Source organism: Anolis carolinensis, chromosome 2 (assembly GCF_035594765.1).
Source record: "Anolis carolinensis isolate JA03-04 chromosome 2, rAnoCar3.1.pri, whole genome shotgun sequence".
NCBI lineage: Eukaryota > Metazoa > Chordata > Lepidosauria > Squamata > Dactyloidae > Anolis > Anolis carolinensis.
In genome coordinates, this window is record NC_085842.1 from 58419908 (window position 1) to 58441219 (window position 21312).

Below are 21312 nucleotides of genomic sequence, written 5' to 3' on the forward strand. Positions count from 1 at the left end.
CAAGTGTCTAGGACTGTGTGATGTATTTTCGGATGATGCGTGCAGATCCCAGTAGGGTGGCCTTTTGCAGTTGGCAGATCGTGATTTTGTCAATGTCTATTGTTTCCAAATGCCGGCTGAGATCTTTTGGCACGGCACCCAATGTGCCGATCACCACCGGGACCACCTGCACTGGTTTCTGCCATAGTCTTTGAAGTTTAATCTTGAGGTCCTGATAAGCGGCTGAGTATTTCCTGTTGTTTTTCGTCAATGCGACTGTCACCTGGGATGGCAACATCAATGATCCAACCCTTTTTCTTTTCCACAACTGTGATGTCTGGTGTGTTGTGTTCCAGAACTTTGTCAGTCTGGATTCGGAAGTCCCACAGTATCTTTGCGTGCTCATTTTCCAATACTTTTGCAGGTTTGTGATCCCAACAGTTCTTTACTGCTGGGAGGTGGTACTTGAGGCATAAGTTCCAATGAATCATTTGGGCCACATAGTTGTGCCTCTGTTTGTAGTCTGTCTGTGCAATTTTCTTACAGCAGTTGAGGATATGATCAATGGTTTCGTCGGTTTCCTTGCAGAGTCTGCATTTTGGGTCATCAGCTGATTTTTCGATCTTGGCCTTAATTGTATTTGTCCTGATGGCTTACTCCTGGGCTGCAAGGATCAGGCCTTCTGTCTCCTTCTTCAGAGTCCCATTTGTGAGCCAGAGCCAGGTCTTCTCCTTATCAGCTTTTCCTTCAATTTTGTCAAGGAACTTTCCATGCAATGTTTTGTTGTGCTAGCTGTCAGCTCTAGTTTCTAGTGCGGTTTTCTTGTACTGGTTTTTTTGTCTGCTGTGCTTTGAGGAGTTTCTGATTTTTGACTTCAATCAAAGCAGGTTCTTCACTTTGCTTTACATATTCTACCAGGGCATGTTCTTCTTCTTTGACTGCTTGTTTTACTTGTAAGAGTCCTCTGCCCCCTGATCTTCTAGGCAGATATAGCCGGTCAACATCACTGCGAGGGTGCAGTGAATGATGGATGGTCATGAGTTTTCTTGTTTTTCTGTCCAAATTGTCCAGTTCCATCTGTGTCCAGTTTATGATGCCAGCAGTATATCTTATGACAGGTATGGCCCAGGTGTTTATGGCCTTGATGGTGTTGCCTCCATTGAGCTTGCTTTTGAGAATTTTTCTGACCCTTTGTGTGTATTCTTTACTGACCACAGTCTTCACATGTTCATGCTTGATGTTGTCCAGCTGTAATATGACCAGATTTATAGGCCTCTGGCTGGTGACACTTTATCGTTTGGCCATTAGGCATATTTATGCCTTCACTTTCAATGATGTTTCCCTTCTTCAATGCCACTGTCGAACATTTGTCCAAGCCAAACTCCATGCTGATATCAGTGCTAAAAATTCGGACAGTGTTGGTCAGAGACTGGATTTCAGTTTCCGTTTTCCCATATAGCTTCAGGTCATCCATGTACATCAGATGTGAAATTTTGTGAGATTTCTTAGATGTTTGATAGCTGAGATTTGTTTTTTGTAAGATTGTTGACAGAGGGATCATGGCAATAATGAAAAGCAGAGGGGTCAATGAATATCCCTGGAAAATTCCTCTTCTGATGACAAGTCCATAGCTTTCATTTCCAACAATATTATTATAATTATTATTATTATTGTATGACACAGCAAACAAGATAGATATGCTGGATTTCGTATCACAAAATCACAAATCGAACACTTCCCAAGTGTCTAGGACTGTGTGATGTATTTTCGGATGATGCGCGCAGATCCCAGTAGGGTGGCCTTTTGCAGCTGGCAGATCGTGATTTTGTCAATGTCTATTGTTTCCAAATGCCGGCTGAGATCTTTTGGCACGGCACCCAATGTGCCGATCACCACCGGGACCACCTGCACTGGTTTCTGCCATAGTCTTTGAAGTTTAATCTTGAGGTCCTGATAGCGGCTGAGTTTTTCCTGTTGTTTTTCCTCAATGCGACTGTCACCTGGGATGGCGACATCAATGATCCAAACCTTTTTCTTTTCCACAACTGTGATGTCTGGTGTGTTGTGTTCCAGAACTTTGTCAGTCTGGATTCGGAAGTCCCATAGTATCTTTGCGTGCTCATTTTCCAATACTTTTGCAGGTTTGTGATCCCACCAGTTCTTTGCTGCTGGCAGGTGGTACTTGAGGCATAAGTTCCAATGAATCATTTGGGCCACATAGTTGTGCCTCTGTTTGTAGTCTGTCTGTGCGATTTTCTTACTACAGCCGAGGATATGATCAAGGGTTTCGTCGGTTTCTTTGCACAGTCTGCATTTTGGGTCATCAGCTGATTTTTCGATCTTGGCCTTAATTGCATTAATAATAATAATAATAATAATAATAATAATAATTATTATTATTATTATTATTAAAACTACAAATCCCAGGATTTTGTAGCAGTGGGCCATGGAAGTTAAAATGCTGGCAAGTTGTATCAATTCTACCATGTAGATGGACCCTCAATCTCAGTGGGAAGGCAAAGGCGTGACGTGTTAACCAACCCCTGCATTTCTTCTGCTGCAGCAATGATCCACTGGGAAAGAGCAGGGAAGATCCTGTTTCCCTTTTTTCTGCTGCTGAATGTAACTGGAGAGGCTGCTGCGGATGTCTGCCACTAGGAGGCGCTGCCCGCTCACCCGACCATTGGCTCTTTCTCTCTCTATATATATCCTATGATAACAACAGCAGAGGGGCTCAGCTTTTCCAGCGACTTCTAACCAGGAGAGGGGAGAGAAGAGTCAGAGAGGGAGAAGGGGGGAAATAGAGAGAGGAAAAACACCACCCCTGGCTGTCTCTCTCTCTCTCTCTCTGTGTGTCCTTTTCTGTCGCCATATTCTCTCTCCATGCAGATCTCCCGCAGGCCCAAGGAGGCCCCTTGCCTAGGACAGCAAGAAACTTCTCCTTGAGAGCACACCTATATCATATCCAAGCCAGAGGCCAGCTGATCCAAGATGACTAACATCTCCTATCACATCTCCAACCTCCTGGAGAAGATGACATCCACAGACAAGGATTTTAGGTAGGATCTGAACTGGTTGGTGGGCTGGGCTGCCTTTTGAAACCCCCTGATGGCCTTTAAAACCCATTGATGGCCTTTGAAATGCATTTCTTACCTATGCAAGCCCCTTACCTATGCAATCCCCTTTTGCTAGCTTGCTTGTGCATTGCACACGTGGGTGCTACCTGCAGGCCTTTTAAGGGGAGGAGGGGGTTTGCAGTTGGCAAAGGAACCCTGATTACATCTACACTGTGGAATTAATGCGGCGTAAAACCACTTTCACTGCCATGGGTCAGTGCTAAGGGAGGAAGGGCAATGGTGTTCAATTAGCAAAGGAACCCTGGGTGCATCTGCACTGTGGAATTAATGCGGGTTGATACCACTTTCACTGGAAGTGGTTTGGCAAGGGCATTCGTTTTCTCTGCCAGTGACTACAAGTCCCATGATTCCATATCATTGAACCATAGCAGTGAAAGTGGTATCCAGTTGCATTCATTCTACAGTATAGATCAGGCATGGGCAAACTTGGTCCCTCCAGGGGTTTTGGATTTCAACTTCTGCCATTCCTCACAGCCTCAGGCCCCTTCCTTTTCCCCCTCAGCCGCTTAAGCGGCTGAGGGGGAAAAGGAAAGGGCCTGAGGCTGTCAGGAATGGTGGGAGTTGTAGTCCAAAACCCCTGGAGGGACCAAGTTTGCCCATGCCTGGTGTAGATGTAACCCCATGGTTCCTCCCCTATGTATAGTATAAGTCAGATCAGGAACATATTGCATGCTTCCATGGCCAGTGATATGCCTTGAGCTTTCCTTTTGTGGCCTTGGATATCAAATATTGTGATAACCTTTTATGTCCCTCCTCCAAGCACTGCTAGAATAACTGCAGTCAAGGAGGTGGGGAATAAAAAAGATTTCTTTTGAATCAGCTGTTACTATCTGCGAAATGACAGGCTGCTTTTACTGTGTCGCTTTAGAAAAAAAAAAACATGCGATCTCTGTTACTAATTCGCAAAGCTGGGGAATGACAGGTCAGCTGGCATTAGGTTATATCTGTTTATGAAATAAGCCCCATTAGAGTTCAGTGACCCTGTAAGAAAAAAGACGCATTTCAGTTGTACGTTTCACATTCTGTCAAATAATGTTGTTTGTGCTCATGTGAGTTTTCCGGGTTGTAATGGCCATACTCCAGAAGCATTCTGTCCTGACATTTTGCCCATATCTATGGCAGGCATCCTCAGAGGTTGTGAGGTCTGTTGAAAACTAGGCAAGAGAGGTTTATATATCTGTGGAAAGCCCAGGGTGGCCAGCTTGATTAGCATTAAATAGCCTGGCAGCTTCAAAGCCTGGCTGATTTCTATCTGCTTGGGGGAATGCTTTGTTGGGAGGTGACAAGAAACTATCAGGGCCAGTAAACACCTCCCAACAAAGGATTGCCCCAGGCAGGCAGGAATCACCCAGGTTTTGAAGTTGCAAGGCTATTCAATGCTATGTCTTTGTGTCAAGAGCAACTTGAGAAACTGCAATTCACTTCTGGTGTGAGAGAATTGGCCATCTGCAAGGATGTTGCCCAGGGGACATTTTGATGTTTTTACTATGCTTGTGGTAGGCTTATCTCATGACTCTGCACGGAGCTGGAGTTGATAGAGCGAACTTATCACCACTCTCCCTGGTTTGGATTCGAACTGGTAACTTTCAGGTCAGCATCCCAACCTTCAAGTCAGCAGTCCTGCCAGTACAACGGTTTAATCCATTGCACCACCAGGGGCTCCAGTTCATTGCTAATAAAGCTGGCCAATTGCAGATAAGAGTTCTTTCTCCCACTCTGAACATTCCACAGATATATAAACCCCACTTACCTGGTTTCCAACACCTCACAACCTCTGAGGATGCCTGCCATAGATGTGGGTGAAACATCAGGAGAGAATGCTTCTGGAACATGGCTAGACAGCCCGAAAAATGCACAACAACCCAGTGATTCCGGCCATGAACTCCTTCGACAACACAATGTTGTGTGTACCTATGATGCCTGTTTGAAAGAGTCACTCTTGGACCAAGGGTTCATCTACACTGGTGGTTAATGCAGTTTGGCACCAGTTTCATTGCCATGGAATCATGAAAATTGTAGTTTGGTGAGTCACTCGAACTATTTTGCAGAGAAGGCTAAAAACATAAAACCAAAACTCCCATGATTCCATAGCATTAAGCCATGGCATTTAAAGCAGGGTCAAACTGTTTTAATTCAGCTATGTAGATGCACCCCAAAATTGCCCGGAAAACTCATAGCAACTCAGAATCTATCTTGTTTGTAACTTGAGGACTGCCTGAACAGAGTTTCTTTATGGTACAGGAGAGTGCCAGAACACTCTACTGTACTATCTAGTCCTGACAGTATACACAGAATTTTCTATTCTTGTTCGTTACTTGGGGACTGTTTGTATAGACAAACAACCTACCTATTTAGTGAATGGTTGAGAATTTATTTATCTGCTTATTTTAACCTATTTACAGAAGGAGTCACTCTTTCAGTTCATGTTAACATCTATAACCATCATTTATAATTGCTAAAATTAAAGGGCAGAAATAATCAAATGTTCATGTAATCCAAGCAGAAAGTCACTTTTACAAGAGTTGACCATTGTTAAATAGGTATCCTATTTGTCTGAATTCTTTGCTTTCACTGTGATCATGTGATCTCTTAAGTATCAAAAGAGATTTGCCTAGTAGGTTTACTATCTGCTGAGAAGATACAAGCTGATCCAACCTCTCTTTCCGTAAACACACACGTGTTTATGTATATATGTCTCTGTGTATGTTCACATACAAAGAGATTTTCTGAACTTGTGACACAGGTTCCCTGCAAGATAATCAACTTGTACGTCTGCCACAGACATTCAATTTGCACGTCTGCCATGGCTGGCATTTAGTTCATAATCCCCTTGAAATGGAAAGCTAACATTTTTTTGCATGCCCAATTCCATTTAATAATTGGTGAAGGAACAAGTGGAGTTAATAAGCCAACTGCTTCCATGATGTCTCACCACTGACCAGTCTGGGTAACACTGATGGAGTTCAACAAATGGAGGGTCACATGTTCTCTAACTCTGTATCAGACTTTAAAGTGATTCAGTATGTTACGCGTAGACTCCTATGCAACCACTTTCCTTCTGAGAGTCATTGCTTGTCCCATCTTATAGTTCTCAATCAAGGAAGATGTTAATTAAGAAGGCACTTCAGCGTATCTACAGGGAATTCTGGAAACAAACAACAGTGACTCTCAAAGCCACTACCACTGATATCAGAAGGTGCTGATCTTAAGAAAAGCTAGACATATTAGAGTGGCAGTCTCTGGATTGCAGATCCTGTTGTAGGTTGTAGATATAAATAAATAGAAGCTTTACCACAGTTTCTGAACCAAAATATACCCTGCAGTATAATAAAGTGTTACTCAGGCTTGTAACAAGTAACCGTATCTTTACTTCAATTAAAAAGATCAAACAAGGCAACAATATATACAGCAGTCTCTCTGAATTCACACAGAGAACAGAGGGAATAAACAGTCCCTTTAAACAGTCTTTAAATATGCTTCATTTGCTTTATAACTAATCAGGCTTCGGAGAGTTGATAGCCATTTCCTTTCCTGACTATTTCCAGTCAGCGCTCTCTTCACTTTCTGAGATGAAAGTGGCAGTTAAAACAGTTTGTCTCAGGAGCAAGCTAGAGACAGTAGCCAATTGAAATTCTGGCTCCTGGTTGGTTCAGCCAATCAGCTGCCAACACATTCCTTTCCAGTCAACCCATTACATCATGTTGCCTTTTTACAAATCCTCACAAATCCAGAGTCAGTCTGCTGATATTAAGACTCTGAGCTATGAGAAATGATTCCTGGAAGTAAATATATAAGATTAAAAATTAAACCATTCGCTTCTGTGTGTATGTGCCTTGAAGTCATGTCAACCTACAGCAATGGTTCTCAGTCAGTTTACCAGCTATTAGGATTTCTGGGAGTTGAAGGCCAAAACATCTAGTGACCCACAGGTTGAGAATCACTGACCCCCTGGATGTTCATAGTGTTATCTGAAACAAGGAAGACTCAAGAGGTGATCCACAAGCTCCTTACTATGTAGTGCAATCTATGGCACCCGATATTCATTGGTGGTCTCCTAATCAAGTAGGGAACAGAACTGACTCTGCTTGGTTTCAAAATCAGACAGGATCTGGTGTCCTTGTGATTTTCAGTGACCTGTTATAACTTTGGTAAGATATACCATAAACATGAACAGAAGGTATTACAGTGACATTCACTGGTGTTTAATAAATTTACAAAGCAATCATAGGCATCTTGACTTAAACCCATTAAGTCCAACAGAACAGTTATAACTTTCCTTATCTGGTGTCTGATGGACATAAAATATAGTTTTAAAAAAGAAATTGGGCAAAACAGAATGTTTTAAGAGCATTAGGCTATCACACAGTCCCACTACCTACTCACACCTGTGGGATTATTACTAGCGTATCAACGCATATAATTTGCCTTTATAATGAGCAGCAGTGTTGAAATATGCTTACATTTCTATGTGGCAATGTCCAAGAAATTTATTTTGTAGCAAGCCAATCCACAAAGAGGATAAAATAGAACCACAGCAGTTGAAATTAAGCCAGTTTAGATCATGCACTCCACTGAAATCAAAGGGATTTGCTTCCCGTGACTCCTGTACTCAGAGGCTTGTTTTCTGACCTACAAATTCACTTTGATAAACCCAATAGCAGAATTTCCTCTCTTTTATTTGAGTGTGTCAACCAGTCTTGGGTGGGGGTACACTCCCCCTGAAATACTGTGTTCGTACATTGGGAGTACTCCTGGATCCATCTCTCCAAATGTCAGCCCAGGAAGATGGCAACAGTCAGGAGTGGTTATCATCATCTTTGGCTGATATGCCAGTTGTGCCCCTTCCTAGATTTGGAGAACCTGAAGATGGTCGTGCATGTGCTGGTAACCTCAAGGTTGGACTTCTGCAATATGCTTTACATTGGGCTCCCCTTGTACCAAGTTCAGAAACTCCAGCTTGTTTAAAATACAGCAGCCAGATTGGTCATGAGAACATTCAGGAGTGAACATATTACACCTATCCTAAAGTCACTCCACTGACTGCCAATTAGTTTCTGGGCAAAGCACAAGGTGTTGGCTTTGACCTTTAAAGCTCTACAGTGGTTCTCAAACTGTGGGTCCCCAGTTCTGTTGGCCTACAACTCTCAAAAATCCCAGCCAGTTTACCAGATGATAGGATTTCTGGAAGTTGAAGGCCAAAACATCTTGGTACTCACAGGTGAGAACCACTGCTCCACATGCTTTGGGTACAGGTTACCTACAGGATCGCCACAGAGTCCCACCGGAAGTGCCCTTATGTCATGTGTTGCCCTCTGTGGGACTCCCATGGGGCTCCATTTCTTAAGCGGATGGAAATGGAACCTGAAAATCTTCTGATGACATCCATAGATTGAATTTTTCCAAAATAGGCATCATGCTGGTTGGGGGAAATAAAGAGATGTAGTTGAAAAAGGTGACGTTCCCAAAATATTGGTATCAAAGTCAACACAGAGAGAAGCTGGGTTGAGACTATGGGTGCATGATGGCACAAGCAAAAAATTGCAAGCCAGGTTTGGTATATGGTAATCGGTATTGTGAGAGGATCTGGTTCATGTTCCTTGCATATACAGTAGAGTCTCACTTATCCAACATAAACGGGCCGGCAGAATGTTGGATAAGCAAATATGTTGGATAATAAGGAGAGATTAAGGAAAAGCCTATTAAACATCAAATTAGGTTATGATTTTACGAATTTAGCACCAAAACATCATGTTAGACAACAAATATGGCAGAAAAAGTAGTTCAATACACAGTAATGCTATGCAGTAATTACTGTATTTACGAATTTAGCACCAAAATATCACGATATATTGAAAACATTGACTACAAAAATGTGTTGGATAATCCAGAACGTTGGATAAGCGAGTGTTGGATAGGTGAGACTCTACTGTAGTGTCAAGATTGTTAGTAAACAGTTTGTATGTGCAGATCAGTCTCATGGTACTTACTAAAGTACAGTGGAATGGATGAGAGTGAACAAACTGAAATTTAATCCAGACAAGACAGGTGCTCCTGGTCAGTTGGAAGGCAGATCAGGGAATAGGTATTCAGCCTGTGCTGGATAGGGTTACATTTCCCTTATAGATGCAGGTTCATAACTTTGGGGGAGGGAGCTGCTGGATTCAACTTTTAGCCTGGGAGCTTAGGTTTTGTCAATAGCAAGGAGTACATTTGCACAGTTGTGGCTTGTGCACCAGCTGCACCCATTCCTTCAGGTGTCAGATCTGGCCACAGTGACACACATGCCTTAGTTATATCCCATTTGGATTATTGTGTTGTGCCTTTGAAAAGTGTTCGAAAACCCCAGCTGCTCCAAAGAGCTGTAGCTGAATTGCTAATGAGGGCTGGTTACAGGGAAACTACAGCTTCCTTCACTGACTGCTGGCCTATTTCTGGGCACCATTGAAAGTGCTGGTTTTGACCTATAAAGCCCTATATGACTTGAGTCTAGATTATTTGTTTTACAAACCTGCCCATATTTTGGGCTAGACATGGTCCTCCAAGATGGCATTTGTTTTTAACTGGTTTTAATAATTGTTTTAGTAGTTTTTAACTTTTTTAACTTTTGCTTTTGGTGAACTTTAATTAATTTTGACAAATAGATTGCTTGTTGCCAAGAATCCCAAATGTAGAAAAATGTTTTTATTTGTTAGTTTGTTTATTGATAGCTTGTATATATTCAAGTCTCATCTGTTTGGTCTTGCTCAGTTAATTCGTTTTTGTAGCATACACAGTATATTTGCAAATTACTGAGCTTGAGATGCCTTTAAAATCCTTATGACTTGGGCTGTGTGAAATCTCTGCTACAATTTGCTTGGGCTTTTAGATTTTCAGGAGATCTACTTCTTTTAATCCCGTTGCCTTTGGAGGCACATTTGGGAAGGATGAAAGAACAGACTGTCCCAGACTGTCTACACTGCAGAATTAATGCACTTTGTTATCACTGTTATTGCCATGCCTCAATGCCCTTTTCCTTAGGCAACCCCTCGTAGTTCGAGGATGATGGTCCTCCATTTCTTGGAAGATGCCTGTGTGTGATTTTTTTTAATGTGTGGAGGTCGGTGCACGGCCGGTCAATACACAGTCTTCACAGATTGAGGTCCCAGCAGTGGTGTGATTAACACAACGAGAGTGGCTTCTCAGTCTGTTGCAGCCTTCTTCCGCCTTCACAGCCGTTGTAACATGTACCATGTTATCCTCCGCCTGCTCTGCCGTTGAGGTCTTTAGGTCTTCGGATTGTTCTTGGTCTGGATCCTCCCCTGCGGCCACTCCTGGAAGTGCGTGACTCCAGTGGTTGTGCCCTCAGGTTCATTGGAACACGCAAGCCCCCTCACCATGTCAAGGTGACAATCCATCGAGGGGGGGCTCAATGCTACACAATCTGACAGGTTATAGTTTTACAAGATCTTTTGCCTTCTCTGCCAAAGATTGCTGTTGCCTCATTAAACTACAACTCCCAGGATTCCATAGCATTGAGCCATGCAGCTAAAGTGGTGTCAAAATACCTTAATTATAATTTTTTTAAAGTAGCTTAAGTTTTCCCACCCTGGACATTTCACAGATATATAAACCCCACTTGCCTAGTTTCCAACAGACCTCACAACCGCTGAGGATGCCTGCCATAGATGTGGGCAAAATGTCAGGAGAGAATGCTTCTGGAACGTGGCCATACAGCCCGGAAAACTACAGCAGCAACCCAGTGATTCCGGCCATGAAAGGCTTAAACAACTAACAGTGTCTGCTCCCCTACTCGGATCCTATGTGGCAGGTCAGAATAACTAAGGAGTGGATAAACTTCCACTTAGATATATAACATTCCTTGAGGGGTTGGAGTACTAGGAGCTGCTATCTCTGTATTTTAAGAAACCAAAGACCATAGTTGATGAAGAAATAGCCTTTTTTCAGCTGGAAAATGTCTGGAGAGGATACTGTATGTAAATGCTTAGTTGTAGATTTGTTTTGTTCCTGTGTAGTCCTTTATGGCATGCAAGGCACAACTGGGTTTTATGTGTGCCTTCTCTGAAGTTAGCCTCTTTGCAAAAGCTTTTAAACTTACTCTGTTATTTAAATTTTAAAGATATTTAAAGAGCAGGCTATTCAAAATTTAAACCCTTTAAAATAGCTTCTTATCTCTCAGAAAACTGACTGGAGATAACAATAGGGTTTCCCTGCACAGCTCAGAAAAAAGGGCTCATCTGGACTGACCAAAATCCTCAAGGATATTTATTGAGATTTGAGGAAAGTTTCCGTATGACGTTCCTTCTGTTCTGTTCTATTTCTTGTGAATTTCCAGGACTAGCTGCAGGCTTTTAAAACTCCAGACTAAACATAAAGAGCTCCCTAATCTGTTTCTCATGGGTCATGACTTACAGGTTGAGTATGCTTCTATTTCACTGTCCTGAAATTGATTAAAATTTTGAAGGAGGCACAATTAAAAAATTATGTAGAAGACTCTCGGTTGAAAAATTTGGGCAGGGATGTGTCCATACATTATTAAACACACTATTAGTCTTGTCAGGCTTCTGTATGAAATGTGAAACGATCTGACTTGCCAGCCTTCCTAATTTTGCATTGCTAGGAGAGAGAAGAAGAAGAGCTCATTTTTTGCCATCCAATCAGAAAGCTTACAGTAGAAACTAGAAAGCCATCTTCTACTGAATTAGACCATTGGTCCATCCAAGCTAGTTTTGTTTGACTTGCCGCAATGGTTTCAATCAGGAATCTTCCTGGCTATATATGGGGATGTGTAGTATTTCCTGGTGATCATCCATCCAAGTATTAACCAGGCTTTGGTTAGCTTCCACAATCAGATGGAACACCATAACACCAGAGGTGGCATTTATTTACTTACTGTATTTCTACTCTGCTCTATCTCACCCTAGAGGGGATTCAGAGCGGCATGGTGACGTTATACCTGTGGCTTTAAGGACCTTATCGGGTAAAGTGGAGGAGAGTGGGGGAAATTACGGAGAAGTGAACTGAACAATCAGCTCTGTCCCCTTCCAGCAGTGTCCATGGTCTTTCTTTCCATGTAGTTTTCCCGTCTGTCCCCACTTTCTATTTGGTTCCTCTTTCCTTCTTCCGGCATGGCACAGAGCCCCACACGGGGGGGGGGGGGGGGCAGTTTTGTAATCCTCCATGTGCTGTTGGACATTCCCCTAAAGCTGCTAAGAATTTGTAGTGCAACAACATCTTGAGGTTCAAATGGTTCCCATCCTGTTCTAGGGTCTCTGTGAGGGGAAATGCAAGAATGCACAGAGTTGTAGGTTGTTGTTTATCACAAGAGCAGAACAGAGAGGTAAGCTGCAAATATCGCAGTTTGTGATATGTAAGAGCAGCTATGTGCTAAGTTAAACAAAGTGGTTATCTTAATGTTTTAAACTAAGAAGATCCTTCAAAATAGTATCCCGTTTTTAGGTGAGGAGGTTCTGTTCTTATTTGATGACCATTAAGTTAAAAACAGGAGCCCCTGATAGTCCAACGGTTTAAATTGCTGAGCTGCTGAACTTACTGACTGAAAGGTTGGTGGTTCGAATCCAGGGAGTAGGGTGAGCTCCTGCTGTTAGCCTCAGCTTCTACCAACCTAGCAGTTCGAAAACATGTAAATGTGAGTAGATCAATTGGTACTGCTTCTGTGGGAAGGTAACAGTGCTCCATACAGTCATGCCGGCCACGTGATCTTGGAGGTGTCTACGGACAACGCCGGCTCTTCGGCTTAGAACTAGAGATGAGCACTAACCCCCAGAGTCGGACACAACTAGACTTCATGTCAGGGGAAAACCTTTACCTACCTAAGTTTAATGACTTGCTACTACTTGTAAAATATTGATTTAATTTGGCTTATCCTTTCCTTTACTCTTTTCATGCATTGAAACATAATCACTGACTATAATTTGGTGAGCCAGATACCAATTATTTGTCATCATCCCCACTTCCCTAGGTTTATGGCTACCAATGATCTGATGATGGAACTGCAGAAAGATTCCATAAAGCTTGATGAAGACAGTGAGAAGAAAGTTGTGAAAATGCTTCTAAAACTGCTGGAGGATAAAAATGGGGAGGTGCAGAATCTGGCTGTCAAATGGTAAGAGCTCTTTTACATCAGGAATAATAGTATCTATGAACCAATATAAAGCTGCTGCGTTTTTGGGATTTTGTGGATTTTGTGTACAACTATTTTGCGACATGTAGATTCAGTTTGTGATTTGCAGTGTTGCTTACAGCCCCTATCTGTCCTAGAAGAAGTCATGCATGATCACGTCTGTGCTTGTGCAGTGTGCACAGCTGAGCCCTGGTACATAATAGTGAGAGATGTACAACACCCAGAATTGCAGAAATGGCCATGGTGGTTATAGAATCAAGGAAGTGGTAGTTTAAAAATCTAGCCCAAAAGTATTACAGCGCAATCATGTGACCTTCAAAAGGCTATTGGACTGCATTTCCCAGCATCCCTCACCATTGACTCTACTGACAAGGGTTGCTGGGAATTAAGGAATTGAGCTTGGTTCCAAACCCTGAGGAACATTTAATTTTAGGGGCAGTCTTTGGTGCTAAATACTCTTTTTTGGCTGTCTCATTAATGGATCCTTCTTAACTAATAAAATGCATATCAGAAAATGAAGTAACAACAACAACAACAAATTATTTGTATTCTGCCCTATCTCTCAGAGGGAATAAGAAGGACTTGGTGTTGTCCTCCCTGTTCTTCACTTACTGCCTCCCAGTGTTTCCCTGAAAAGAATCTCAGACACTTATTACAAATCAGAATGGGGAAAAACAACTGGAAGGAAAGCAGGAAGTGTATGTTTGCATCTTGGAAAGAAGAAGACTTGTATCCCAATTGGTATTGTCCTAAGCTTTGCTGGAAAGACTTATTTGGGGACGTTCTGCCGGTTATGTGTGATTTTTCTCTGTGTTCCTCCTCTTGCAGTTTGGGCCCTTTGGTGAGCAAAGTGAAAGAATATCAGGTGGAAACAATTGTCGATACACTCTGTACGAACATGTTATCAGATAAGGAACAGCTCCGGGATATCTCCAGTATTGGACTGAAGACAGTAATTTCTGAGTTGCCTCCTCCATCTACAGGTTAGAAATGCAAACCTTCCTCTTTAGATGATTCTGCCTTCACCTCTAGTTCTATACAAGACAGGATAATACATGGCGCTATATAGAATTTCTTTTCCAAATCCTACCAATTATTAACAAGAAAAAAATGATATCCTGAGCAAATAGTATTTCTTCAAACATAATAAGATCAGAAAGTTGATTTACTGTTTGCTAAACACCGTATTGGATGAAGTACATTATTGACTGTGAGAAATGACACTAGATGTGTCAATAACATTTTAATAGATACAATGCAAGAACACTGTATGCATATTCTAATTTCCATATTTCCCTGCTGTTAGGTTCCACCATGACATCCAACGTGTGTAAAAAAATCACAGCCCAGCTGACCGGAGCCATTGGGAAGCAAGAAGATGTGTCTGTGCAGCTTGAAGCTCTTGACATCCTGTCAGATATTTTGAGCAGGTATGGAGAAAGTTTCCTTTTTTAAACAGAAGTATAGCAATTGCCGCTACAGCTTGCTGTGCAAAATGTTAAGACAGGGTCAGGCCTCTAAATATTTTGGGCTACAGTGTCAACCTCATCTAGCTCAGCCAATCGTAACACGTTGTGGGAGTTGTCAGCCAAAACAGACAGGGTGCACTTACACTGTATAATTAATGCAGTTTGACCTCAATTTAACTGCCTTGGTTCAGTCCTGTGGAATTCTAGGATTTGTAGCTTGGTGAGCTCTGACACTCTTTAATAGGTAAGGCTAAAGGATTTGTAAAACTACAACTCCTATGATTCCATAGCATTGAGCTACGGCCATTAAAATGGTGTCAAGCTGCATTAAGTCTACAATTTAGATGCACCCCCAGAAAACCAAGGGGTTTGGATACCCCTGCTTAGACTCGTGGGACCTTAGTATTGGAAGAGCCCTTTTGTCCAACCCCAGTTGTGCTTTAAAGAATTGTACTTGTACAGAACATATCTTATTGGAAGTCAGAACTAATTTCAAAGAAAATACAGTCTGGTATTTGTATACTTTTTTCCAAGGTGAGGGGAAACTGGCTTTCTTCACAGTGTGATGGCAAGAGTGCATTGTCTGTCCTTGGGGCTCTCCCACTGATGGACCTTTCTTGTGTCCCTTGCCCACGGCTGCAGGTTAGGGGGGACCCTGTACTCCTTCCATTCTTCCATCCTGAATTGCCTCCTTCCTCAGCTGACGAGTCCCAGGTTGGCTGTGCGCAAAAGGGCCATCATTGCCCTCGGCCACCTCGTTTTGACTTGCAATGGGAACATCTTTGCAGAGCTTATGGAGCACCTCTTGGCAGAGCTGAAAAGAAACAATTCTACGTCCACTACAAGGACATACATACAGTGTATTGCTGGCATCAGCAGGCAGGCTGGACACCGTATAGGTAAGTTGCTCAGATTTTCATTATCCAAACACCCTCCATCTATTATTTCTATTTGCGATGATTCCCAGCAGTGTTTGTAGTCTTTGTGCCCGAAATATCTACCAACCTTTATTTTTGTGTTCTTTCTGGGTATTTCTTGATACTATTATACCTTGATAGTATTCTACTTTTGCTTGGAATTTCTACTTCTGAAGCATCTTTTGAGTGAGTTACAATGTCGGCAGTCACCAAAGACAATTTTATTGCCTAGATAAGAAGAGGACCTTTTATAGAATCAGTGGAACTGGAAGAGGTCCAGCTCCTTGGTTTATCATCAAAACTTCCCCGCATGAACTCACCTAATCCTTATTCTGATAGGCAGCAATGAGGAAATAATAGCAGTGAAGTGAAGAAAATATTCCCTTTCAAAGGTGTCGAAAAAATAGATTGCTCCAAGCAAATGAGCTCAACTGCAGAGGACAGGGGAAAATTTCCTAAGGATGCTGGTTGGAGTTGAAAAGAACTTATTACAAGTACATGAGTGAATTAAGTATGGGTATATAAAGGAAATGTTCTCTCTGTAGCTGTCACAGAGAGAACATTTGGGACCCTGATATATACGATTCTGAAGTGTGTAATCTTCAGCATTCACACATTGCATGTCTTTTGTTGGCTGTGGGTACTTTTTTACGTTACTAGTTATGGTATCTTTGAAAGATAAAAATTAGGTATTTTTTCAGGTCCACTTTACTAAGAAGAGCTGCAAATCGTTCTGTATATAAACACATAATGTTTCTGTATATTCCTGAAGTACAGGAATACAGTAAAGTTTCGCTTATCCAACCTTTGCTCATCCAACGTTCTGTATAATCCAACGCAGTCTGCCTCCCGTCCAGATCCACAGCTATTTTTCTAGACAGCAACGCACAGTGGGCCAACACACTCAACTACAACACAAGTGCAGCCATTTTCCCAAACAAATGGCAGACGTGTTGTAAAACATGATGTTTTGGTGCTTAATTTGTAAAATCATGAAATAATTGGATGTTTAACAGGCTTTTCCTTAATCCCTCCTTATTATCCAACATTTTCGCTTATCCAACATTCTGCTGGCTTGTTTATGTTGGATAAGCGAGACTCTACTGTATATAGAAAGTGCATTAACTGTTCTTTGACTCAACTAGTAGGCAACCCTGAGAAGAAAGGCTGTCATCTTAAAAGGAGTCTGCTGTTACATGGTGGTTTTTGTTTCTGTGGGACTGATTGCATCTTTGTATATTTCACTTTAGGAAAGTAGTTCTCATCCTGTGGGTCCCCAGGTATTTTGGTCTAACAACTCCCAGAAATCTCAGCCAGTTAACCAGCTGTTAGGATTTCTGGGAGTTGAAGGCCAAAACATCTGGGGACCCACAGGTTGAGAACCAATGCTTTAGCGATTGTAGTGAAACTCACTGGGCATGGGAAGGATTACTGTTGTTGGTTTATTCTGTTTCTCTCTCATAGGAGACTATCTGGAGAAGATGATCCCACTGATAGTTCAATACTGCAATGTCGAGGATGATGAGCTGAGAGAATATTGCTTCCAGGCTTTTGAGTCGTTTGTCAGAAGGTTTGCACCTTTATTTTTGGGATGGAAAAACTAGCCTTGTAGTCCCCTTCTGGAAATGCATCTACTCTTCCAATATCCAGCTGCTGCTCATGTCCGATTCTGTAGTTTGGGCTGGCTGCTTTGATTACACTATGTAACACGATTTTTGTTCCTGTGTTATAAATGTCATTTTCTAATTGGTTTTATCATAAAAGCATGGGCAAGTTTTTATTAAACTGCAAAAATTTTGTTTTTATGGGACATCCTGCAGCACATTTTGCTATAGTTTTTGAATGAATATCTCAGAGTCTAAACCAATTCAATCTAGTTTGTGGCAGCCACAAACATGAAGTTTTTTGAGTACAACAACTACTTTCAAAGTCAGTAACGCACAATTAAACAGGAAATAACATTTTCAAACCAGGAACAGATTTTTTTTTTCAAATTTTGTTATATAATATAATGAATAGAATTGACTTTGAACTGATTGCTTGTTCATTTGAGACCCCAAATTCATGAATAATTACTGAAACTCCTTGGCATGCTGAAGTTTAAGAAACTGATTGAAAATTGTCAAGCCCTGAGATTTTGGGAATGATTGATTGACTAGAAAGTACTGTTTATGGACCTGGGATTTTATTCCATGTTGATCTGAGGTTTTCTGACTATTTCCCAAAAGGTGTCCAAAGGAAATTGGCCCTCACCTTCCAAGCATAACGGGGTTGTGCCTCAAGTATATCACTTATGATCCAAACTACAACTACGACAATGAAGAAGAGGATGAAGAAGAAATGATGGAAACCGAAAATGGAGAGGAGGAGGAACAAGGTACTATATGGTTGATTCGTGTGATTGTTGGAGAAATTGGGCCTCTGGCAGCTACAACATTCCTTTTAAGACTCTGATGTGTTACTCTTGAATCTTTTAGGCCAGAGGCTTGTATGAAAACTTTCCTTTTCCATGGTCAGTGAAACATAAAAAGGGTGGGCTTCAAACTGTGGTGGCTAGATAACAAACTCCCACAAAATGCCCTTAATGTGCACCAGTGGTCTGTGGTTTGTGTAATCTCCATCTGGTCCTCAAACTGGTTCCAGGATTTCCTACATAATAATCTTCACAGCAAAATCACTTTCTTCAATACCTGTTTCAACTGTATTAAATGGTCAGTGTAGATGGGCCCTAGGTTCCAGCTCTCCCATACAGGGAAAGAAGATCTAGGAGGCTGCTCTTTCCATTCCTCTAGGTGAGACTTGAGACCATCATCTTCATCTCTCCCATAACAATTCAAAAGGGGTTTTTGGTGGGAGAGGAGGGAGATATTGAAGAATATCTATAACAATTGCATTATGTTTCTAACCAAGCAGAGAATTAGATAGAAACACCTTTTAAAGAATTTGATGCAATTATAGAAACATGGTATTAATAACCATACCTTTTTCCTTTGAAAAAGAAAAATTGGATGGATGAATGTTTGTAAATTTGGTATTATATAAACATTTTAGTTAAAATACATTAATGGATGGATAGCTAGGCAGATTGACTGACTGACTGATCCGTTAGGTTTTGAAATGATTAGGCCCTATTTTTCTAACAATTTTCTTCCTTCCCCAGACAGTGATGATGAGTACAGTGACGATGATGATATTAGCTGGAAAGTCCGCAGGTCTGCAGCCAAGTGCCTTGAGGCGATTGTCAGCACAAGACACGACCTGCTGCAAGATTTCTACAAAACACTCTCGCCAGCATTAATAAGCAGGTTCAAGGAGAGAGAGGAAAATGTTAAAGCAGACATCTTTTGTGCATATATATCTTTGCTGAAGCAAACACTGCCTATTCAGAGCTGGCTGCACACTTCAGATGACGTAGGCAAAGACAATATACCTCTCACTATGCTCCAGAACCAGGTGAGCAATGGAGCCAGGAGCCAATTCTTTTAGATGGGGAAGGTTTTTGAAATAGAGAATGTGGCATACAGGTCATATGCAACCTCCAGGCAGTCACTGCAGTCACCAGAGCCATTTGTGGAGCCCCTTGTGTTTTCCGTTTGCTCTTCATGAAAAGAAAGCACTAGGAGAAGGGAAAATCCTATGTATACTGTCAGGATTGGATAGTACAGCAGGATGTTTTGGTACTCTCCAGTACTATAAACAAACTCTGTAAGGCAGTCCCCAAGTTACAAACAAGATAGGTTCTGTAGGTTTGTTCTTTAGTTGAATTTATTTGTTAGTTGGACAGGTACATTTTTAAGTGTAACTCCAGCCCTCCTCCACCCCAACACACACACTGTTGAGGCCTGGTGTGAGGAGGAGGAGGGGGACCCTTGTGCACTTGAATTGGAGACTGAGTTGGAGCTAGCTACTTCTGTAGTCCCTCAGAAAGAAAGCAGATCTTCCCTGAATGATGCGAATTGCCTTACACACTGATCTGCTCTTAGCGAGAATGTTTCATATGAGACTCTGTCAGAGACTTTCCCTGACTGTGAGAGGGATGTGAGGGAGGTAGAAGACATTGGGTTGTTGCCTATAACGCATTATCTTCAATTATGACAAGATAGTGCCAAGCAGAGGCAATTGCGGTTTTCTCAGCGTTTGAAAAATAAACAGAGGGATTCCAGGTGTCAGACAGATACTGTCTCCATGGGGAAAAAATTAAGTTTCTTAAACTATCATCTTTGGTTGCTCTATTTGAGTGCAACATTGTATTTTCAGGAGAAAGTCACCTTTTCATTGAGCTCCTCAGTAGAAGATTCTTGCCTTGGTTTCATATCATGTTTTTCTGTTTGGGAACAGGAAATCTTGTTTAAATACAGTTATTTATTTAGCTTTTGAGGAGTCTGGTATTATTCTCAGCGCTGGACTTTGTGTATTGCTGCATCGAAGAATACTATGACTGTCGGATATATTTTGGAATGACTTTTGAATCCTGTACTATGGATGTACTTTTGTTTTGACCTGTTATGTTTATCTTAGAATTACTTTTGTATCTTTTGCTTTGGAATGTGTTTTTGAAATAGCTTTTTTCTGTAGAATACTCATTTCCTTAATAAATTTTTAATCAGTGGATTGAATACCTTTTGCCTGAGCTATATGTGGGCTAATTAGCTCATTTTGGGTGAAAAGGGTGTTCACACAGGTGTCTGGGCTGTAACACATACATATAAGCTCTGGATAGCATAGGGAGTTAACAACCCTGTGGTGTTTGTTTTGCTATCTATGCCTCTGTTCAAAAGATTGGACATCACATTCTGTCCCTGTGATAATTGGATTTTGAAACATTTGGCTTGTTGTAGAAACAAGGATTGGTGTGAAAGGTTCAATTAAGATTCCTTTTCTTCATGATAGCTCTTTCAGGGATGAATTTCCCTTCCTAGGGGTAGATTTCCCTCACCTCCTATTGCTTCATCCCCCTTCTTAACTATGAATTATTTATAATTTGAATGTTTGTAACTCGCAGACTGCCTGTAGCTGCCCTTAAATGTGAGAGTGTTATTTTTTCTCTAAAAATCTCTAACTTGCCCACATCAATTAATATTAAAGAGGAAATGTCTCACAGCTGTAATGCTTTCTGGATAATGAAACCATTTACAAGCTGGATCATATTCCATTTTCATGCTAAATGATTAATGTGGTCTTGGGCTTGTGTTGGGTTACTACTACTACCACTGAGTATCTTTCTAACCTTACAGGTCCCACATATCGTGAAGGCCTTGCACAAGCAACTGAAAGAGAAGAGTGTCAAGTCAAGACAGGGATGCTTCACTCTCCTGACAGAGCTGGCTAACGTTCTCCCTGGTTGTCTTGCAGACCACATACCTGCGCTAGTGCCTGGTAAAGCTTTTCATTGAGTCTCATTCAACACATCTCCCCCTCCCATTTTCTCATGTGAAGCACCTGGACAAAATGGGTTCTTTTGTTTTTGTTCACATTTTCTTCTTTGTATGTAATGCTGGTCTTTTATTTATCAGTACAAGTCATTAATATTTTGCTATTTGTTGAAATGGATCCCAAAAGTTAGTACTTGGTAAAGTTATTTATTGGGGATGGATACAGTACCCAGAATATATTTAAATCCATTTGTCCTAGACTAAATAGAATTTTCCTATCCACTGCCATGAGGGAGG

General features: G+C 41.5%; 1 protein-coding gene across 1 annotated transcript in view; it reads left to right on the top strand.

Annotated features, from left to right (window-relative positions):
• The first annotated feature begins 2560 nt into the window (after positions 1 to 2560).
• LOC100559146 (cullin-associated NEDD8-dissociated protein 1) overlaps positions 2561 to 21312 on the top strand; it is a 30211-nt gene continuing 11459 nt past the window's right edge. Inside the window, exons 1-9 of the mRNA XM_003224881.4 lie at positions 2561 to 3038; positions 13096 to 13239; positions 14086 to 14240; positions 14564 to 14687; positions 15369 to 15625; positions 17108 to 17213; positions 17872 to 18020; positions 18804 to 19096; positions 20878 to 21019. Coding sequence (XP_003224929.1) covers positions 2971 to 3038; positions 13096 to 13239; positions 14086 to 14240; positions 14564 to 14687; positions 15369 to 15625; positions 17108 to 17213; positions 17872 to 18020; positions 18804 to 19096; positions 20878 to 21019 — 1438 coding nt within the window. The 5' untranslated portion in view covers positions 2561 to 2970. The remainder of the gene's footprint in view (positions 3039 to 13095; positions 13240 to 14085; positions 14241 to 14563; positions 14688 to 15368; positions 15626 to 17107; positions 17214 to 17871; positions 18021 to 18803; positions 19097 to 20877; positions 21020 to 21312) is intronic.